General features: G+C 45.3%; 1 protein-coding gene across 4 annotated transcripts in view; it reads right to left on the bottom strand.

Annotated features, from left to right (window-relative positions):
* CLPB (ClpB family mitochondrial disaggregase) overlaps window positions 1–23,122 on the bottom strand; it is a 146,320-nt gene that overhangs the window by 39,763 nt on the left and 83,435 nt on the right. For all 4 annotated transcript variants that reach the window (XM_082340329.1, XM_082340327.1, XM_082340326.1 and 1 more), the window contains exon 6: window positions 91–188. In XM_082340329.1, coding sequence (XP_082196455.1) covers window positions 91–188 — 98 coding nt within the window. The remainder of the gene's footprint in view (window positions 1–90; window positions 189–23,122) is intronic.

Below are 23,122 nucleotides of genomic sequence, written 5' to 3' on the forward strand. Positions count from 1 at the left end.
CCTTGGTGGGGAGCCTGACATAATTTAATGAGTGAAAGACCAAATGCACCATGGAGTGCCCATAGGCCTTCTCCTTTCTTTGTGACTTACCTTGGCCTCAGAAGTCCTTAAAAGCTTCATCACCTCCCCTTCTCGAGCATAATCCAAGGGTGTGTGTCCCATTTCATTCCTCTGCAGGGGATTAGCTCCTGGCAGGAGGAGAAGGAGAAATAGAGCCTCTATGAGTGATCAGTGGGCTCTCGGCCTTCCCTCAGAGGTGGCTTGTGCCTTGATTTCAGTGTAAGGAAGCCCACAGAAATATGGAGCAACAGAAACCTAAGAGATTGAAATACATGTTAAGCTACTCTGAGAGAGGAGTTCTCAGTCTTCTCTGACACAGAGGTCAGGGTACTGAGGCTCCTACATGGGCATGCACACATGTGCAGAAACACACCACCCACGCAGAGAGGTGCCACCCACACAGATATGCTATACACACACACAGGTGTGCTGTGCATACAAAAATACACACAGCCAAACATGCTAAAAAATACACCAAACACGCACATAGATTAATACACCCCAACACCAATGCATTATTCATTAAAATGCCTGCATTATCAAATTCGTTTGTACACAGATGAATATTCATTCATGAAAATCATATAAAAATCTAAAGCACAGAATATACCAAATAACAGTGAAAAGGACCCCTTCTTTCTGCTCTCTGCCTCTCCCTCTCCTTTAATGCTCTCCTTCTCTGGACACTTCCTGCCTACCAGAGTCAGCTGAGTCCTCTGGTCATCATCAGCAACCTGGCTGTGCCAGCCCTCACCGGTGCTACTTGTTGGTGAGTTTGTGCACTCAGGCAGGCATTTCCTCCAATCATTAGTTCCTATGATTTGAAGACAAAGAACTTTAAGTATAACAAAAAGAAGAGGCTTGCTGGGGGCCATGCATCTACCTTCTCTCACTTTTAAGTGCCGGCAGCTGGTGAGCCCTGAATAAAGTGTCCACTTGGTGCAAAGCCTTGTGGACAGGCAGTCATTGAGGAAAGGCTACTCTAACCCCCATGCTATCAGAATCTCCTTCCCAAAGCCTAGGTCTGAGCACCTCACTCTCCTCTTCAAAAACTGTCCATTCCATTCAATTTGCCAAATCTTGAATGAGTGGGGCCTGGGAACATGGAAGACTCAGATCTAAAAGCACTCCTCTCAAGAACTATGTGTTAAATGGAACATTAAGGTAGTGGTCAACTAGTATTCCTTGATCTTCTTTTTTGCTAGGGAAGTGTTGTCTAGAAGTAAAGAAGGGTTAAGACACAGTCCCTGCCACAAGGATATAATAAGTTGGCTGGGGACACTAAATACACAGGGAAGGCCGTGTCACCACGAGGCCTGGCTCGGGGGGACGTCCAGCCACTGTTTGTTGATGGACAGTAAAAATTAGTGTTTCTCAATCCCAGGCTGAGGAAACATTTATATCATGATATAAAATCATTCCTATTGAAACTCTCTGCTTCTTAAAGGACTATAAACTTAACTGACAATGGCAAACATTCATTAAGCATTTACAAGTGGCTGTCTGCTTGGGCTGCAGAGAAGAGGTGTGGGAGGACGAGGGGAAAGGAACAGAGAGCAGAAAGTATGATCCAGGCCAAGGAAACTTATTGTCAGTAAGAAAAATTAATACTTTTACACATGATCCTATTTTCTAATAGAAATCTGGTACAAAATATTAATATAAATAATCTTTACTACAATATAATTCACATACCATCTAAAGTATACAATTCAAAAAAATAAATATACAATTCAGTGGTTTTAAATGCACTTACAACATCATACATCATCACCACTATCTAATTCCAGATCACTTTCATCATCCTGAAAGGAAACCCCGTCACCAATATCAGCGACACTCTCCTCATTCCCCTCAACCCCAGCAACCATTAGCCTACTTTCTGTTCCTGTATTTGCCTACACTTGACATTTCATATAAATGGCATCATACAACATGTGGTCTTTTCAGTCTGGCTTTTTAAATTTAGCATGTTTTCAAGGTTCATCCATGTTGCAGCACGTGCCACTCATGCTACAACATGAATGTAGGAATATAGCACGTACTTCTTTCTTTTATGGTTGAATAATATTCCATTCTGTGGACATACCCCATTTTGTTTACCTATTCACCAGCTGATGAACATTTGAGTTGTTCCCCCCTTTTGGCTATTATGAATATGCTGCTACGAACATCTGTGTACAAGTCTTTGTATGGACGTATGTTTTCATGTCTCGGCTATATATCTAGACGTGGTGATGATAATAAGAATAATAGCCACTGGTATTTACTTACTATGTGCTAGGCACGGTGCTCTGTACTTTATATACGTTATATCATTAAATCCTTACAACCATCCTGAGGGGCAGGAATTAAATTCCCATGCTACAGACACGGAAACTGGGCTCAGAGGAGTGAGACAACTAGCCAAGGTCACAAAGTTGGTTATTTGTTTGGAGCAGGAGTCGAACCCTGGTCGACTACAATTCTCCACACTCCCACCAGGGCAGCCATGACACACCACTGGTGAAAAATCATTCTGTGGTTTTTTACTGTTTACAGGATAAAATACAACCTTCCTAATAAGGAGGGTGCCTGGGTTCTTCCTAACTAGCAGGCAAGTCCTCAGAGGCTCAGTTGGAGCCTCATTTTTTCTTTCAATTCTGTTGGTGCTTACTGGGCTCTGTGTATCAGGGTCCTGTATACAGGAAGATGGGGGACTGCCAAAGCCAATGAAGAGTTTTCTTTTTTACATTTCTTGACCACTCTGTAGCAACTGATACCTTGGCCACTCTCTCCTCTGAGTTCTAAAAACCACTTTTCAGGTTTTCCTCACACCCCGTGACCGTTCCTTCTCTCTTCTGCAGGTTCCTCTTCCTGTCTTTAAGATGAGGTCAGGCTTCCCTGGTGGCGTGGTGGATAAGAATCTGCCTGCCAATGCAGGGGACGCGGGTTCGATCCCTGGTCCGGGAAGATCCCACATGCTGTGGAGCAACTAAGCCCGTGCGCCACAACTACTGAGCCTGCACTCTAGAGCCCGCATGCCACAACTACTGAAGCCCGCATGCCTAGAGCCCGTGCTCCGCAACAAGAGAAGACACCGCAATGAGAAGCCCGTGCACCGCAACAAAGAGTAGCCCCCGCTCGCCGCAACTAGAGAAAGTCCGCGCTCAGCAACGAAGACCCAACGCAGCCAAAAATTAAAAAAAAAAAAAAAAAAAAAGATTAGGTGCCACCTAGAGTTCAAGTCTAGGCACAATTCCAGCTCTCCAGAAGCTAACGGGGACCAGAGGTGACCATGCAACTACAACTCAGGCCAAGTGTGATCAGTGTGCTGAAGGAGGGACAGCAGGACTGTGGAGGCACAGGAAGGAACACAGCGCTAAGGGGCTTGTTCGCCTGGCCCAGTTTTCCCAGCCCTGCCCAGTTCTCTCTGGTGCTCAGCACTGAGGACTCGACGGGCAGTGGCAGACATCATCTTCCCCTTCCCCAAAGCTCCTGGACCACAGCTAGGGAGGGCCGAAAGAGAGCTACAATCATGCAGTGGAAAGGCCTCTCCTTTCTCAGGTAGCCTCAGGGGGAGCTCTGTCACTAAATATGGGCTAGAGTGGAAGGGGGATGAGGGAGAGACCTCTGGAAGGGAAAGAAGAGAAGAACAAAGAGAAAAAGACAAATGGTTAAGGGAGGAAAAAAAAATTGGGAGAGAGAAGGGGAGGGGGAGAGGAAGAGAGGTGAGAGAAGAAGATAGTGGAAGACCAGAGGGTGAGATTAGAAGCTTCAAACAAGTGCTGTCAGTGATCTATATTTGCTTACAGAATGAAAAATGTGTGCCATAAACATTGGCCACTGAGTAATTTCTAGTAGGAGTCATGTCACTTCTCATAAAGGATGGGATGGGGATAGGTAGGGCATCTCTGCACCGGGGCCAGCCAGCACAGGGATGCCTTTTAAAGTAGGACTGGGCCTGTCACCAGCCCAGGAGGCTCTCAGCTAGGCCCCACCCCAGCCACCCCGAGCGGGGAAGCCAGCCAGGCTCCCCAAGGTTCTGGAGCCTCAGGGCAGCACGGCTGCTCCCACTTTAGGAAGGCTGAGGCAGGGGCATCATGGATAATGTCCATCTAATATTAGTCCCCCAGCCCCTGCACCCTTGCTCTGATGCTCTGGCTTGACTAATTGCTGTAATAATTGATAGAACCTGACTTCTACAACTGATCGATTTCACCTCCACGACCAACGGCCACAAACCATTACACTCCAATAAATAACCACGTTGGGCCTCACCCGCCTGCCCTCTCCAGGGGCATCAGGATGGCCCATGCCCTGGCCTGACCTCCCCTTGCCTCCCACCCAGGGCCCCTCCGGGCCAAGCAGCTGGTCTAGAGGGTCAGGCTTCTGGGAGTAAGTCAGAGGGCTGGGCGGAGGTGGGGAGCGCTAATCGCAGGCCATCCGTCACCTCCCACTGGCTGTCTGGGGCTCAGGCCAACACCTGGAGCACCCCAGGCAGTATAGTGCAGGACCCCTCCCCTCCTCTCCCTGTTTCAGATTAGTGTGTCCCAGCTTATAATATTTGATAAACAGCAGACTGGCTTCCTGGCAGCACTGCTGCGGCTGCGCCTGCCCCCTACAGCTGTGGAAGGTCACTCATTGGGGAAATATGTTTCTGTCAGTGGTATTGAAAAAAGTTTAGTGGAGTGACAGGCCTCAATTTTTCAAATTTTATTAACTCCATCTTCTTAACCATTTGTCTTGAATTCCTTCAGATTCTGGGGGATCTGTCAATAGGGCTCGGGCCAGGAAAGTAGGATGGGGGTGGATGGTCCTGGACTGGTCCTGGCTGGTGCCAGTGACAGGCTTGGGTCTCAACACCCAGGGCAGGATAAGGCAGTGGAAATGGTATTGACGGGAGAGGAGGCCTGGCCCACGGGGGCTCAGGGAGCCTGCTGATCTTCTCTGGTACAGCACCTGCTTTAGGTTTGACATAATCATAGGCTTTCTGAGTGGAAAAAGACCTTAATGATGAGCTCTTACAATTCCTTAAGAAGAGACTCCCCTCTACTACATTCGAAACAGGTGGGTCACTCTGGCTTCCTTGAACATGCCCAGAACCCAGTCCCAAGCTCATGGTCTACCAAGGGGTTCCCGCCACTAAACTGAGGGCAGATTCTTTTCGCATGAGCCCCAACCTCTCTCTCCAACCCCACTCCCACCTTGGACTGCCTGTAAACCCCTGTCCATCTTTTAAGACTCAGTTCAGGCTTCTTCTCCAGGAAACCTTGTTTCCCTACCACCCCAGGTTTGGTACCATCCTTTGTGCTCCCACAGGCCCTTCTGCTTCTATCTTACTACATTGATCCCTGTGTTAAAACAGTCTGTCTCCATCCAAGACTGAGAACCCTCAGAAGTCAGGGACCATGGCTGATCCACTGCTATATCCTGACTACCCAGCACAGGGCCCGGCACAGAACAGGTGTTCAATGAGATTTACCAAATGAACGGACTTCTTTCCAGGTGCTATCTTCTGAGGGCACACACAACATGGCTGTTCTTCCTGCCCCAGAAAAGCCCTTCTCACAACAAGTGTGTGACCATGTTCTTTGCTCCTGTGGGCCAAAGCCCCCAGTCTCTTTGCTGGTCCTAGACACCTCTTTGTTTGGGTGATAGATCAGGTCAGGTCAGGCCCCGACACCCTCAATGCTCTGTGGGTGGGAAGTGGGGAGGAAGTGTTGGAGAGAGAGGCCCACTTGCCCTTCCTGGGGAGAGTGCTAAAATCAGAGTGGGAGATGGGATTCAGATCTTCTCTGTGCTGACAGCAAGCCTAAGGTGGGGAGGGGAGGAGGCATTTTACTCCCTCCTCCCTTGACACCACTCTGTTCTGGCCCTCTGCTACCTCTGTGAATATCAAAGATGATGCGTTTGAGACAGCTTAAAAAAAAAAACAACAGTAACTGCCCTGTACAAATGTGTGAGGCTATATTATCAATAATATTGACATGCTCACCCACTCCCTCCCACCCCCCACAGTTCTATCAGCCATCGGGGCCTTCTAGTGATCCAGATCTACCACCACTGCAGTTTCCATGACTCACCCCTTCCCCTAACTGCAGCTGGCTCCCTGCCCCCTAAAAGGGCACACGGCCTGGGAGCCAGTGGGGATGGGGGTCACCACTCCTGGCTGTGTGACTGGGGTCCTGCTTCATTTCTCTGGTGGTAATGACTGCTGCCCTGCCTACCTCTAGAGGTTTTGTTTGAATTGAGTAAGATAAAAAGCTTGAAAACTATTGGGGGGGAGAAAGATTGTACTGGCTGTACAATGCTCTTTGTAATAACTTTTGCATTTACTCTTCCTTTCCATTTTTACTGCTGGCTCCTTTAGCACCTTCATCCTGATTTTCACTATTTTAACAGTCTGTTTACTATTTCCAATTGGAAGTTTTTGTGGAATATAAGGGAAATCTTTCCCATGATCAGAGACATCAATGTGGAGCCATCCATTCTTTTTGGCTGCGAGCTCCCCATCAAGGAAGCGCTCCAAGAGAGACAGGACGACCACATGAGAGATGCCGTGAACCTGTCCCATCTCCACACTCACCTTCGCTCACCTCCACACTGTTGTCTGGGACACTCCGCATGCCTGGAACCCCACTCCTTGTCTCCCTGACTATCCAGACCCTACCCCTTTTTCAAGGGCCCTTCTCTGGGACGCCTCCTCACCCTTCCAGCTCTCAATGCTCATCATCTATAGGCTCCTATTATCCTCCCACTCCTCCCTTTTTTGGGAGTCCATCTCTGTTTAATCTTCAGAGCTAGTCTGTGTGTAGCTCCTCAGGTCAGAGATGGACTGATTCTTCTGTGTGTTCCCAGAGGCTGAAGGTGAGAGAGAGGAGCCCTGTCCAAAATGTTGCAGGCAGCACGGCAGCACTGGGAATAGAGCTGAGGTTCCTGAGCTTTTCCCCTAAACCAACCACTGAGCATTCTCAACAGAATCCATACACCCGCGCACATGTGCACCTGCAGATTAGCCTCCCTGGTAACCAAGAACCTTTACTGAGTTCTTATTATGTGCCATACCCTGTGCCAACTACTTCCTCTATTTAATTCTTAATAAGAATTTGATGAAGAAAGCAGGAGAGGTATACTTTTTTTTCATTTCACAGATAACTGAGTCCAGTGGAAGAGCAAGGTGAAAGGAGACTGGCTAACATTTGTTGGGTGTTACGGCCTTTATATACAGTTATTCATCATACAAAGACTGAGAAAACAGAAGTGGGGAGAGCTGAAATAATCTGCCCACAGTCATGGGACTTATTATACTATTTTCTCTTTTGTATATGTTTGAAATTTTACATAATAAAAAAAATTTTTTTTAAAGAAGACAGGTCTGGTTTTCCACCACACAGTGCTACCTTCCAAAGGCCTGATGACTCAAAAAGAGGTAAAAATCGTCTTTCCTCTTCCCTTCCAATGTGCTCAGATGATCCAAAACCAAGATGGGGGTGGGGCGGGTCTCCAGAGGCAGGTTTGGGACAGACAGCTTTGTAGAAGGGTAAGAAATGGAACTTCTTTTCCTCCCATTCAGGGCTCCCCTGTCTGGGGTGACAGGGGAGCCCCCAAACAGGTCATTTAGAAGTCCTAGCTGGAATGTCCAGAATGTCATTTGGAAGTCCTAATTCTCTGACACACACAGTCTGGGTGGGAACCCTTGCCTTCAGGGAGGTGGATTTCTAAAATTCATGGAACAGAGCTACTGCCTCATGGCTCCATCATTAAAATTCACTGAGTACTGACTTTGGGCCAGGAGCTGGGCATGCAGTGGAATCAGACTTGTTCTTGCCCTGGGGAGAACCCAGACTGGTAGGAGACAGACAGGGACAGAAACAATGACAATATAGTGCGGTGTCAGGATGAGACGAGGATGATGAATCCCTCCCCCCACTCCAAGGGAGCCATACACGGTGTAGCTGGGGAGATGGAAAAAAAAGTACCAGGTATAGAGCAGAAGGTGCTATAAGAACTAAGGGAAAAAAAGACTGGAGAAAGCCTGGAGAGGGGAAAGTCAGAGCTCAAGGTCATGGAGACTGAGTGGGAGAGTGTAAGCTAGAACCCAGGCCTTCCAGTCCAGGGCTCTTTCTACTTGCCTTGAGCCCTACCCCATGAGCTTTCAGTTCCAGCACTGACCAGAGGGACTAGACTGCACTGGGTTTTCACCGTTCTCTTCAGTGTGTCAAACGCCTCTTTGCCTACCACTCAGACCCAACATTCTGCAAAGACCAGCTCCATTTCCCCTGCCTTGAAGCCTTCTCAGACCACTGCAGCCTACGTGGACAACTTCCTCCTTTGAAGCCCTACAGTACTTATCTGATCACACACTTTTCACCCATATGTGTCTTGTCTCCAGAAGCAGATGCATTACTAAAGGGATGCTTTGTGAAGGCCTAGAAAAGGAAATGGTGATGATCCCTAGGCATCAGGATGGGTTCACGGAAACCCAGTCATGCCAGACTAACCTCATTTCCTTTCTTCATCAGGATTACCTGTGTTTGCTTAAGCAGGTACAGTTAGGGCATATGTAGACTTCTTCAGACATACGCTGGGGTGTCTCGGGACAACTCTGAGGACACAATGGAGAAATGTGTGCTCCATGTCACTACAGTGTGGAGGGTTAGTCAGTGATTGGTGGACTAACCAGACCCAAGCGGCAGGGTGGAGTGACTGACAGATCAGAGGTGAAGAAAAAGGAAGTTTCCAATGGCAGCAAAAAGGCTTGGTCCTGGTTCAGCATGTTGACCCCTGACATGGGGATGGCCTGTTCATCATATCTACGGATGTCAGATTAGGGTGGGAAGAGTACCAAAACATGTGTGGAAGATGGACATTAAGAGCTAAAACACATGAGATGAAAATTAATGGAGATAAATGGGAAGTCATGGGTTTTGGATGAGAGACAAAATGGAGATTGTTCTGGGAGGAGTGATCAAGATAAGAAAGGGTTTAGAAGCCATGTGAGAAACACGGTTTAAGGAATTGGAGGTTTAGGCTGGAGGAAAGATAGCTCAGGAGAACATGCCTGAATTTTCAGGTATTTGAAGGGCCATCATGTGGAACAGGAATTAGATTTATTCTACATGAACCCAACAGTAAAATTAAGACCCTTGGAAGCAGATTTTGGCTCAATATTAGAAAATTCTAACCATCAGAAAATCCAAAGATAGAATGTGAGCAGCCTCAGGAACAAATGAGTTCCCCAGCACTGGAAGTGTTCAAGCTCTGAATGGGTAATAATGTGGTAGGTCTACTACCTGTACATCAGTTTACAGAGGTTTTTTTTTTTCAAGATTGTTAATTTGTGTTTATTCATTCATTCAGAGATACCTTTGGAGAGCCTTCTATGTATCTGGCACCATGCCAGGTGCCAGGCACAGAAAAGTGAATAAGAAGACACTGTCCTTGCTCTCAGGGAGCTCCTGATCCTGCTGAAAGCAGATGGACGAGTTTATTTCAATTTATTTATTTCAATAGTATCTTATGCCTTGATTACAGGCCTCAGGACAGGAAAGGCTGACTTCAGCCTAAATCAAAGAGTTCCTATGGAAATTCAAACACACGTTTGGTTACTAAAGGTCATAGTTTAATCAAGGCCAAATCACTTGTGTAAACCAACTACTGGCTGTGGGAACATAAGTGTACACTAAGGCACAATTTGTGAATTTCTGTGCATGGTATTTTGCTCTTACAGTCCAAATTGGCCTTTGGCTGGAACTTGTTTATGTATCTACAGATTGTCTTACAAGTGGCTGTGGTGTCAGGGCAAAGTGATTTAGCCAGCGGGGCTACCCAACTCTCCATTTCTTACCCACCCTATGGGGACTGCTTCAGCACAGACATAAACATGCTCCTGCTGTTACCTTATTGCACTCATCACATGGGGAGGCTAGAAGGCTTGATTCAGGGATATGATTGGATTTTAAATCCCAGTCTCCCAGGATTTTAATTACTGGTCTGGGGCAGCAGGGCTAGGCACTGGCTGCCTTTGGATGGAGGAGGTCGATACGCCACTCCACAACATATTGAGCCACAATGCCTGCAGACTCTATTTCTCTATTTAATCATCTTTTGCAAAATTTACAGTGGAACAGGAGGGATCAATACTGAATTTATCACATTCTCTTGTAAATATGAGCCAGGAAAGAGTTCCAGGCAGTTTGTTACTGAATGGGAGGGAACACGTCTGTGTATAGCTGGGCATTAGGAAATGAGACAAAATCCATACTTCTTGGCATAAGCTACAGATGCTCAGCCAGTCTCTAAAAGCCTGAAGACAAGTTCAATGGGAAGAACACTGATTCATTCACTCATGTGATCAACCAACCAACATTCCAGAGCACCTATTTTATGCTGAACCCTGTATAGGCTCCAGGAACACAACTGGAGCTCTGCTCTTGAGATCATAGTCACAGATACCACAGTGGCTCTGCCACTTACTAGTGGTTGGGCAAGTTACTTAACAGCCTAATGCCTTTGAGTATGCATATGGAAAATGTAGGTAATAAGAGTATTAAACTTGCAAAGATATTTTAAGTACTGAAAGAGAGAAAAGCCTTAGTCTAGAGCTTGGTACAAAGTAAGAACTCAATAAATGACAGCTATTGTTATTTTTACTACAATTACCATTATTAAGCATTCCTTCCTATAATATTTCTCACTAATGGTATATGTGTAGAGATGGAGGTGTTGAGGAGGGAGCCAGCCACCCCAACTCTTTAGCAGATGGAAGGGAGACTGAGTGGCCTTCCACAGGTTAGAGACCTACTCAGGGCTACTGGCAGCAGAATCAGAGGAACAGAAGGAAGAGGATATATGAGGAGACACATGCTAAGCTGTTTTTTCAAACTTCAGTTGTAATCTTTAAAACAATAAAACAGCTTCCTAGGGAATTCCCTGGTGGTCCAGCAGTAGGGGCTCCACGCTTCCAATGCAGGGGGCAGGGGTTCAATCCCTGGTTGGGGAACTAAGACCCCACATGCCACGTGGCTCGGCCAAAAATAAGCTTCCTAAAATTGCTGTGGGGTAACAGAGTGAGAAGTGATTCACTTCAGGTAGGCAAACCAGGAAAAGTGACAAGAAGAGCCATAAATGAGTTGGCTCTTGAAGGCTAAGTAGGGGTTTGATAGGTGGTGCAGTGGGGAAAGGGAATCCCAGGCACAGAAAAGTGAATGAGCAAAGGTTTGGAGGCAGGAAAGACTCCATGCTAGGGAATGAGTAGTTGAGTGGACCTATGGCAGAGACAGTTCCTGTGTCCCCAGGCCCACCTGGCTGCAGGCATGCCCCTGGTAAGCCTATCAAGCTCTGGTCCCAATCCTGAAGCAAACAACTGTCCCCTGCCCCTCTTGGAGATAGGGTGGTAGAAGATTCCTGGTGGGCTGCAGAGAGACTTGCAGGCTGGGTTAGGCATGTGAGCTTAACTCACAAGCATTAGACATTACTGAAGGTTTCAAAACAGGGGAGTGGTACGGTTTTGCAGGGTAAAGGTTTGGAAAGGAGCCTAGAGGTAGGGAGACCAACAAGTAGTCTCTTACAATAGTCCAGGTGAGAGTGATCAAGTTTGAACTAGGATAGTGGGGACAGAGGAGAGAGGATAAACTTGAGAGAAAACTCTAAGAAAGATGAGTTCGGTGGAAAGTGAGGGTGAAGTCATCAGACACTTATAAACACTTTCTTGTTTGGGTGACCAGTAATGATGATGCCATTCACCAACTAGGGAATAGAGAAGAAAGTATGAGGAGGGCTGGGTTTGGATACATTGAGCATGAGATGTTTACAGAATATGAAGCATCAGCAGAGCTACTAGAGACATGAAAATGCCTGATGTGTTCTAAGGAAGGCAAATATGCAGGCTGGTCTGGTTAGAAAAGAGGTGATACAAAAGCATGGAAATGAACGTTCAAACGTATGGAATATTTCACATACAGAGTTAGGTGAGGAAAAGGGCAAAAGCAAAAACTCCTGCCAAAGATTTCTGTTCAAGGCAAACCTAAGGTAGGGGTTTTCTAGATGAGGAATAATGCTCTGAATAGCATGTGACATATGCGTTGGAAGTATGGGGATCCTTAGTTCATTTTCATTTGGGGCAAGTTTCCTGTATGTTGTGGGCTTTCAGTAGGCCAGCCTCTGTGCTCCCTACAATCCAGCACAGACTATGCTCAGAAGCGGCAGCAGGCTCTGTGACCAGAAAGCAGCTGGGAGTAATTGTCAGTAAGGAGGGAGAGACTCTGGATAAAGCAGAGTTCAAAGTGGACTATAATAAGAGCCTGGGTCCCCGGGCTTCAGCACCCCTCCTCCCCTTCCTGCAAATGACAGCTGAGACCAAGGCAGCCAAGCCTGGGGTCTGGGCTGAATTTAGCAGTCATAATTATACTGCTGACGTCTGGGGCAGAGCCACAGTCTCTGCAGAAGACAGCAGCTTTTGTTCATGCACTAAAAACACACCATCTTCAAACATGCTAATCGCATGTCTGCTTCCATCTAACAACACTGAAGGAGGCTGAGGAAAGGGCACACAATGCCCACACATCTGGCTAATTCAGTTATGAGGCCAATCAATCTTGATGGGTTGTCTATAAAATACCAACCACCCCAAAGGACTGAGCTGACCAGATGTTTAAGCTTCTGTTGACCAATCCCAGCCTAAAGTCCATAGCAGGGAAGAGGGGGTTATCAAGAGATGGCTTATGCTTCCACTCACATGTCTATTCCCAAAGCTAAGTAAAGCCTTCTGCTTGAATGAGAAGTACCAGCACGTCAGAGTGGTGGCTGAGCCAGGCTAACTGGAATGAAATACATTCAAATATACAGACTTTCACTCTGACCTTAAGGAAGACAGGAGGCCTTATTTACAATTGGCTTTGAGAACAGCTACAGAAACAGAAACCGATGAAATAGTTTTGCTAACTGCACTTCCCAGAATGGAGAGAATCAGGAATACAGAGGCAAGTATCTTTAACTATGATATTAAATGCCACAGGCTGCAGTTCTGGGCACAGGAACTGTTCACCACTGATGTCTGCTTTTCAACCCCCCATCAAGGTTGAAAGGAATTACTCATCTCCCTCATAAAACTGTTGCCAAAAAAACCAACAACAAACAAAAAACCAGGAGCCACTGCCAAACGGACTCTTCCAGTTAATACTCCTTCCTTCATGCTCAACCACAGTCACCAGGCAATAGTCACTGAAAGTATAAGTGGAAGGGTAGTGGGGAGATTAGGAAAAGGAGAAGACAGGGAATAGATTTGAAATCTATACCAAGAGGACCATTTTCGACCCAGAGCTTCTTGCTGGTGCTAATGATTCCACTGTTTCTCAAAAGTGCTTTTCCCTAATTAATTCTAAGGACTTTACCAAGTCTGTCTCAGAGTTGAAGCTTCATGACAAACCAGATAGATGGACTTGGGTAAAGGAAACCTCCAACTTTTTAGAAAGTGGTGAGAGAGAAGCACATTAAAAATGAGGGTTTATTGTGATAGCCCATGCCCAGAACAGTACCTGGCACTCAGTAGGAATTTAATAAATATTTGCTGACTGAATAATTATGCCCTAGTTATGATGCAACTGAGCTATGTTCCTTCAATGTGTTTGTCAGGAGAGGCCTCCCGTAGTCCCTGGTAATAATGCTGAACAAAATCACTCACAGAGATCCGGGGCATCTTCTCTCAGCCTGAACGAGACGGGATGAAGTGGTATTGGGAGGTAAGGGTATGGACCTCATTACCACCCACACCCAGAAACCTCTTCTTCCTCTGCCCATGGCTGTAGTAACCAATGCTGCTTACCAATCCTGCCTCCTTTGGATTCTTTTCTACCTTGATTTATATGATACACAATACCTAAACCTTTGTCTCCTTTGCAGGTTCCTGTTCATTCTTCTATCCCAAGTCATGGGTGACACCCAAGGCTGAGTCCTCAGCCCCTGTCCCTTTCTCTCTGTATCCATTCTCCTTTAAAAAAAAATAGTTCCAATTTGCACAAACTATCCCAGTGGTTCTCAGTCCTGGCTGTACATTTAGGACTGTATGAGAAGTATTAAAACCGTATCAATCCAAAATGGGAGAAAATATCTGCAATATATATCACAGATAAATAGCTAATATTCTTAACATACAAAGAACTTTTAAAAATCAAGAGGAAAACAAAGACCAAAAGTCCTAGAGAAAAATGGGCAAAAGACATGAATAGGCAATTGACAAAAGAGATAAAATGGCTCTTAAACATTTGAAATGATGCCCGCTTCAGTCATAATAAGAGAATCAAACTAAAACTATACCAAAATACTGTATCTCACCTATTAGATTGGCAAAAATTCAAAAGCTTGGCAATATACGATGTTGACAAGGCTGTGAGAAAACAGCCACTTTCATACATTACTAGTGCGAATGCAAAATGGCACAACTTCTATGGAGGAGAAATTTGCAATATTAACCAAGGGCATACATTTATCCTTTGACCCAGCAATACCACTTCTAGAACTTTACTGTAGAGACGCACCTCCCACAATCCCCAAATGTACGTGCAAGAGGTTATTCACATAGCATTATTTGTGATTGTAAAATAATGGAAATCAAGCATAGGATATATAGCACATACACACAATGGGTTACTATGCAGCTGTAAAAAATAAGGAAGATTTCTGTGAAATGATATCGAGTGAATTTTAGGAAATATGGTTAAGTAAAAAAAGCAAACTTCAGAAGAGCATATATAGTATGCTTTTATGTAGGAAAAAGGAGAAATAAGAAAACACACATATATTTGCTTATACGAAGAAATACAGGAAGAATAAACCAGAAATCAAAACTGGTTATTGGGCTTCCCTGGTGGCACAGTGGTTGAGAATCTGCCTGCCAATGCAGGGGACACGGGTTCGAGCCCTGGTCTGGGAAGATCCCACATGCCGCGGAGCGACTAGGCCCGTGAGCCACAATTGCTGAGCCTGCGCGTCTGGAGCCTGTGCTCCACAACAAGAGAGGCCGCGATAGTGAGAGGCCTGCGCACCGCGATGAGGAGTGGCCCCCGCTTGCCACAACTAGAGAAAGCCCTCGCACAGAAACGAAGACCCAACACAGCCATAAATAAATAAATAAATAAAATTTAAAAAAAAAACAAAAACTGGTTATCTACAAGGGGTCAGGGCTTACTAAGGAGAGCAGAAAAGGGTTGAAAGGGACACAGGAGGGAGTTTTACTTCTCTGAGTATACCTTTTTGTACAGTTTTTAGAAAAACGTTAATGTTCTACATATTCAAACAACAAAATTAAAATAAGGGAGAGGTAGAGGAGAAAAACCCTAAAACTGAAAGAATATTGAAAAAATTAACCCAACTGTATTTCAAACGAACAACATAAACACCCTGAAGGGAAAAACACCCACCTAAGTAACTGAGGAACCAGTATTTGACTATATACCCTTAGCCTTGGATGGAGTAGCTGGGAGAACTGTAAACAAATTCTGACCTGAACTCTTTTAGTAGTTTGTTTCCTATAGTAGTTTAGCTGAAGTAGGTCTGAAGATTTTTTTAGATGTATTATAGGATTAAGTAAATGAGTACATGTATCAGTGCCGTTTGGAGCCGGAATTCTCACTACAGAAGAAGGGGCATAGAAATATGAAATGTGTGAAGACAAGGAAGAACGCTGTAACAATGGACTGGAATGGGAGGTATCAGTGTACTCAGGACCTCTAAAATAGGTATGTGCATATGCATATATGTGTGTATATGTATATGCATGTGCGTAGTAAGCACACCTATTACTCATGTTTCAGTCTCTAATACAACTGCCCACTAAAACGTTGTAGGGCTTTCAGAGAAATGGCTGATTCCAGGGCAATGGCAAGGTGGATCCAAGGTAAGACTGAAACATCTTGCTATGCCAGAAAATACGGAAATTAAAAAAAAAGAAGATGGGGGTATGGCACCCTGGCCAAATCTGAGACAATTTTAGCACCAACGTAACAACTAAGGTCAGTAATTAATTCTAGAACATTAAAGCAATAGTATCCACAAGCACATTTTGACAATAAAGAGATAAATGGGAGAAAAGGGGTTCTTGTTGACCACAGAATGCCAGGTGCTGACTGGTCAACTGTGGAGTGAGCACTGGAGTTGGGAAAGATATAAAATATTCATTTTGCAACCATCATATAAAGATTTATTCAGGAAAGAACCATCAGTGGATGCTAAGTCTAGGGGGGAAATTTTGATGAAAAGCATAGTTGCATGGCCTTCAAAATGTCTCCCCACAGACTTTATTAATTCCAAGGGAAAAACTAATAATGATACAATGGAGAAACTGGACAATACTTGGGTTAGAGATGGGCTGGGAGTAAGACTTTTCACTGAAAACCCTTTTGAATCTTGTACTGTGTACAAGTTAACTATTCAAAAGTATTAACTATTCAAAAACAGAAAGAAAAATAAAACATTTATAAAATATCTCTGATAGTGTGGTAGGTAAAATAATGGCCCCCAATGATGTCCATGTTCTAATCCCTGGAACCTGTGAATATATAAAGTTAACTTGGCAACGGGGAATTAAGGTTTCTCATCAGTGACTTTGAGATGGAAAGATTATCCTGGATTATCCAGGTGGGCCCAATGTAATCACAAGGGTCCTTTACAAGTAAAAGAGGGAGGCAGAAGAGTCAGTGTCAGCGTGATGAAATGTGAGAAAGATCTGAGGGACTGTTGCTGGCTTGAGGATGGAAGGGGACTGAGACAAGGAATGTGGGCTGCCTCAAGAAGCTGGAAAAGGCAAGAAAACAGATTCTGAGTCTCCAAAAAGGAACACAACTCTGCTGACACCTTGATTTTTGTCCAGTGAGATTCATTTCAGACTTATCTCCAGAACTATAAGATAATAAATTTGGGTTGTTTTAAGCTGCTAAATTTGTGATAATCTGTTTACAGCAGCAATAAGGAGGATACATAGGAAAAGCTACAGTGGTTGCCTCTGAGGAGGAAGACCAGGCATGTGGAAGGCAGACTTCTTTTTCACTATACACCCTCTGGTACCTCTTGAAATTTTTATTTTTTACCTTTTTTTGAAGTAAAAATCACTACAGTTGCTAAACAAGCCAACAATGGACAATCACTTCAGGGGCTCTCTACTGACTTCAATGTTGAGTACAAGTCCTCTGGCTCACCGCCAAGGCCCTCCACACTCAGGCCTCCCTACCCACCATCCGCTAGGTGGCCAGTTTCTTCCAGGTCTTGAACATGCAAGGCTCATCTTTGCTCCTCCCACACCTGAAAAGCTTCCCTCCTCCCCCCGCTGGTTTGAATTCTGCCTGTCCTTCAGGATATGCCTCCAGGCACCCTCCTCCATGAAGCTTTCCACAATGCCAACACTGATCTTTCCCCGCCTCACCTCATTCATTATACTTACTGTTTTTTCTGACCTTTGCTTACATTTAATTTAGTCCTGTTACCTACTGTCATGGTGTTTTCAGTGTGCTTTGTGTCTGGGCCTTTTCACCAAACCAGAACTCTACAGGGTGTAGTCTGAAGGAAGGGCCTATATCTTTTTTTTCTATTCCTGTAATGCCTAGTGCCCATTTATAAATGAACGTAGCAAACAGTCAGTGAGCATCTACATGTGCTAAGGATAGTGCAAGGTGCTGGGGATGTAAGCCCTGCAGATCCAGACCCTACCTTGTGTAATGAAGGCGAGATCTATTAATCAGATAACTGAATAGCTACATGCTGTGGTAAGTGAGATAAAGAAATTATACAGGCTGCTTTAAGAGCAGAGGAACCTAGAAGAGGGATGCCAGTGGTCAGCTGCAGGAAAATAATTAATAGTTGCTGAATAAATATGAATACTTAGATTTGCAATTAGATAAATCAAAGAGCAATTATTCATCAGAATCACAAAATTTGAAAATGGAAGGGAGCTTTGAGATCGCCAACTAATAAATCACCAACTTAGACCAACTAATTTTATAGATGGGGAAAATGAGGCCCAGTGAGGGGAAAGGGACTTATTCAAGGGCCCACCACAAGGTCAAGTTAGTGCAGGTCACCGGACACCCAGTCAGCACTTCCCACTGCACAGGGTTCATTACTTCAAAGGGAGTTTCTGAAGGATTCCTGAAGTGCCAGGCTCCTTTCTTCTGCTACACTTAAAAGAATTCATTTCCAAAATGATGTTCAGGAAGGAGTCTGTGGGATCAACCTACAGAGAGCACCTCTGCTGTGTTCTCCCTGGGACACTTCGAGGCCTCTGTGTAGAGGAAGAGAGCACGTGAGTACTAGAAGCAAACTCCTTTTGGGAAGGGAACCTCGGTTCTGACCCATCTGACCCTGGGACGGGCCTCTGTTGCTATTTTGCAGGCTCTGACCTTCAGACTGATGTTTCCCTTCTTAAAACACAGTGTTGCCCTTTCTCTGTGCATTCTGCCCAAGAGCACATTCACTGGAGGGGCACGAGCGGGCTGGCAAAGGGCAGTTGGCCCTGCCCTGGGAAATCGGAATCCTACTCGGATGTTTCCAGGCCCAGTGCAGGTGGAGGAAAGCATAGAACGCAGAACAGACCTGGCCCAACTGATGCTGACCTCTCCCTCACCCAAGGGAGCCTTGGCCTCCAGCTGCCACTGTTGGCGGTGATGAGCTCATGCCGGATACCAGCCAGGCTCATCTGAGGACTGCTTGGAGCCGATTAAAGCCTTGATGAAATGCGGGTGCCTGGATGGCAGGTGGCTCTGGAAAGCTTGGGGCTCTGGTGCCCAGGCGCTCTCATCTCTAACTCAACTATGCAGTGACTCCTCTATGTCCATAGGATCTGGGATACAGAAACACCTTTCCCTGGGGACAGCAAGGACAGTTCATCATTCTGCACTGACTAGGCCAAGGGCAGAGAACAGGCCTCAGGGTCACTGAGGGCCCCTTTTAGCCCTGACCTACCATATGAACTGCAGTAACACCACAGAATTCCTCCATTCCCCAAAATGCCCCTGACTGGACTGCTGGGTCCTTCTGGATGACTAATGGCCATCACTCTCCACAGGCTTTTCTCAAGTCAAGTGACAGGCTAACATCTACACTTCAGGTCTCCATGTATATGCTATTTGCTCAGGGAAGACCTCCCTCACCTTCTTCAGACTAGATTAGGTCTCCATTACACTCTCCTAATACCCTCTACTTTTCATTAATATTACTTCTCTCAGTGGTAATTACCTAATAATTTTGTGATTATTTGCTTAATGTCTATACTCTGCCAGACTTAAAGCTTCATAAGAATGGGGAGTGCAGGAATTCCCTGGCAGTCCAGTGGTTAGGATTCCACGCTTTCACTGCCGAGGGCGCAGGTTCAATCCCTGGTCAGGGAACTAAGATCTCGCAAGCCGCATGGAGCGGCCAAAAAAAAAGAAAGAAAAAAAAAAAAAATGGGGAGTGCTATACTTGTTAAGGTAATAACTGGAAATCAATAAAAAGACCAGTATGGGCAAGAGAAAGTTTTACAGGTAAGTTTTTAATAGTATTCTTTAAAAAGAAGCTTTTATATACAACAGAGGGGCCCCTCCTATACACCACATTAGCTATGGGACCAACTGGCTTTACAGCCTGCAACCAGTTACCCATCCAAGCCAATCTTTTCTGGTTTTGAGTGGCATGGAGGATTTTCTTTCTTTTTGTTTAAAATAGCGTTATATACTATAAAGCTCACCTATTTAAAGTATACAATTTAACGGGGTTTTTTTAAAAGTATATTTACAGAGTTGTGCAACCATCACCATAATCTGATTTTAGAATACCTTCATCATCCCCAAAAGAAACCTTGCACCCATCAGAAATCACTCCCCAGCGCTCCCACAGAAAACTGCTGGCATGGAGGGTTTTTAGCTCTGTGTCCAAACAACCAGAAGAAAACTTCAGCATCCAATCATCTGACATGATTTCTTCATCATACAGATGAAAAAAGTGATGCCACAGAGGGGCTGTGATCTGCCAGAGGCCCTACAAGGGTGAGATGGTGGCAGAGCTGGGGCAGATCATGGTCCCCAGTGCCTGCATCCTAATGGCATTGCTTTGATCTCTCTGCCATGCAGTGTGTCTGTCTATCCCAAACTGTTTACCCCACTGGACTTTAAGCTACCTGAGGGCAGAGGCTATGTTCTGCTCATTTGTCTTCCCCTCTTGCCCAGGAGTACCATTAGAGCATTGATGCTTAAAGTGTAGTCCACATACTTGTGCTGGTCTGCGAACTTTGTTACCAGTCATCGGTGAGACAAGCACAGTAAGTGAGAGTAAATGTCTGGAAACTTTTATAGCAACTTAAGAGTAATTTTGCCTGTTGAACCTAATGACGAATTTGGGCCTGTATTTTATATGCTTTTTCAAAATATATTTTTTCTAATAATTTGTTTTCATCATATTTTACAAAAAAGAAAACCTGCAGAAGACAGGTTTTTCAGATAGTTTGAGAAGCACTGCCTTAAAGCAACCCCTTCCCCACTCTCTTCTGCTTCTCCTTTTCCCTGTTTCCTTGAATCTCTTGCACTGGCTCCTCTTCTCATGCTCACACCTGAAATGTAGGTTCTCTCAGTTGTGTCCTTGGGCCTCTTTAGCTCTACAACTTTCCATGGACAACTCAGACTAAGCCAGCTTCCACCACCTCCAAGAGACTGACAACTCTCGAATCTTCACGCCCAACTTACAGTCCTTTCTCTCCTGAGCTTCAGACTCATTGTCCAACTGCCTGCTACACATCTCTATAAGAGTGTCCCACAGGTTCCCCGGCTGGTCAACAGCTACTTATTAGTCACCTACTATATGACAGCTGTGAGGTTTTTTCCTAGGAGCCGTGAATACGGCAGTGAAATAGAGAGACAAAGTCTCTGTGATTACAAGGCTTATATCCTAGCGGCGGGGAGAGAGAGATGATAAACATGCAAACAAACATGATCATTTTAGGGACTGATAAGTACCATGAGGAAGATAAAATAAGGTAATATGACAGAAAGTGACTGGGGGGCTTCCCTGGTGGTGCAGTGGTTAAGAATCCTCCTGCCAATGCAGGGGACACGGGTTCGAGCCCTGGTCCAGGAAGATCCCACATGCTGCGGAGCAACTAAGCCCGTGCGCCACAACTACTGAGCCTATGTTCCACAACAACTGAAGCCTGGGCGCCTAGAGCCCGTGCTCCGCAACAAGAGAAGCCACCGCAATGAGAAGCCCGCGCACCACAACGAAGAGTAGCCCCCGCTCGCTGCAACTAGAGAAAGCTCGCGCACAGCAACAAAGACCCAACGCAGCCAAAAATAAAATAAATTAATTAAAAAAAAAGAGTGACCGGGGGAGCTATTTTACTAGGGTGGTCAGGGAAGGCCTCTCTGAGAAAGGGACATTTGAGTTGAGACCTGAATTCCCAAGGGGGAGAGTGTTCCCATCACTGGGAGAGGTTGGTACAGAGGCCCCGAGATGGAAAGGAGCTCAGTGTGCCTGAGGGGCAAAAGAAGGTCAGTGTCACTGGGGAACAGGGATGAAGCGGGGTGAGGGAGTGGCTAGAGATGAGGTCACAGAGACAGGCAGGGTCTAGATAACATAGAGCCTTGTAGGCTCTGGTAAAGGATTTGGATTTCATTTTGGTTTCACTGGTATGCCAACAGATGATTTTAAATAGCAGAAAGACAGGGTTTATGTTTTAAAAAGATCCTCCTGGCAGTTATGTGGAGGATGGATTCATGGAGACACAAGTGGAAATGGTGAGACTAGCCAGGAAGCTGTGGCGATCATCCAGGAGAACTGCATCGTGGTCCTGAACTGGGACTAGAGTTTGACTAGAGGCAAAAAAGGGATGGTTCAAGATGTACTTTAGAGGTACAGCTGACAGGACTTACTGAAGGACTCGACAGGCAGTGTAAGGGAGAAAGAGAATTCAAGGATAACTCTAAGATTTGTGGCCCGAAAACTAGGTAAATGATAGTTATCATTTATTGAGATGGAGAAGACTTGGGGGATACCAATTCTGGGAGAAAAACAGAAGTATATTTTGGCCATGATGACATTGAGACTGAGGAAAGAACTGGAGCCGGGGAAGTGAATTAAGTAGTTAGCTATCATTTCTTTTTGAGGACTTTTAACCATGAAGGGATGCAGAGAAATGAGGTGGCAGCTGGTGGTAGATATGGGGGTCAAGGGAAGTTTTTAGTTTGCTTTGTTGTTTAAGATGGGTGACATTAAGGCATGTTTTTATGCTAATGGGAATGAGCCAGCAGAGAGGAGAAGAAGGATAATGTAGGAAAGACAGGGGATCACCGGAGGAGCAAAGTAATTTGAGAAAGAGAGAGGAAATAGGAGCCTGAGACCAAAAGCAGAGGTGATCTTAGGAACTTCTTCCATTGCAGAGAAGGAAGGCAGCATACAGGAGTATAGGTGCAGGTAGGCTGGTGGAAGTGGTGGTGGGAAGATAAGGTAGTTTCCTTATGACTGCAATTTATTTTCTCTATGAAGTGTGAAGTGAGATCATTAGTTTGGGAGCTGGGAAAGGAGAGTGCTAGAGGTCTGAGGAGAAAGAAGGTATATAAAAGTGGTCGTGATTCAGAACAAGACTGTGATTTTACTCAAGAAGTGTAGCGGGGGGTGGCAGTATTGAGTGTCTGAAATTCACGGACATAAGTGTAAAGTGAGTCAAGTTAGCATGGTTGTGTGATATTTTTTTCTCCAGCAATATTCAGCTCTTCAGATACAGACATGAAGTAAAAAGAAATTGGGTTTAACTAGGGCTAGTGTTTCATCAGGTGATTACAAAGAAGGGAGAGAGAAGCAAGGGAATAGTTAGAACACTGGACCATGGAATCTAAAAGTGGGAAGGAGGGAGGAAGAAAATATTCAAAGCAGAACTGGTCATTCCTCTGCACATCCAATCATCCCATACCTCCTTCCAGTATTCCTTACCTCAGTACAAGCACATACCCTCTACTCGGCCATCCAGTCCAGAATCTGGACCTGATCTTGACTACTCCTTCTTTCTCACCATCTGATCCTAATGATTCTACTCCTAAATCTTTCTGGGATCAATTTTTCTCTCCTTTCC

This window comes from Balaenoptera borealis (assembly GCF_965194805.1).
Source record: "Balaenoptera borealis genome assembly, chromosome: 11".
Classification (NCBI taxonomy): Eukaryota; Metazoa; Chordata; class Mammalia; order Artiodactyla; family Balaenopteridae; genus Balaenoptera; species Balaenoptera borealis.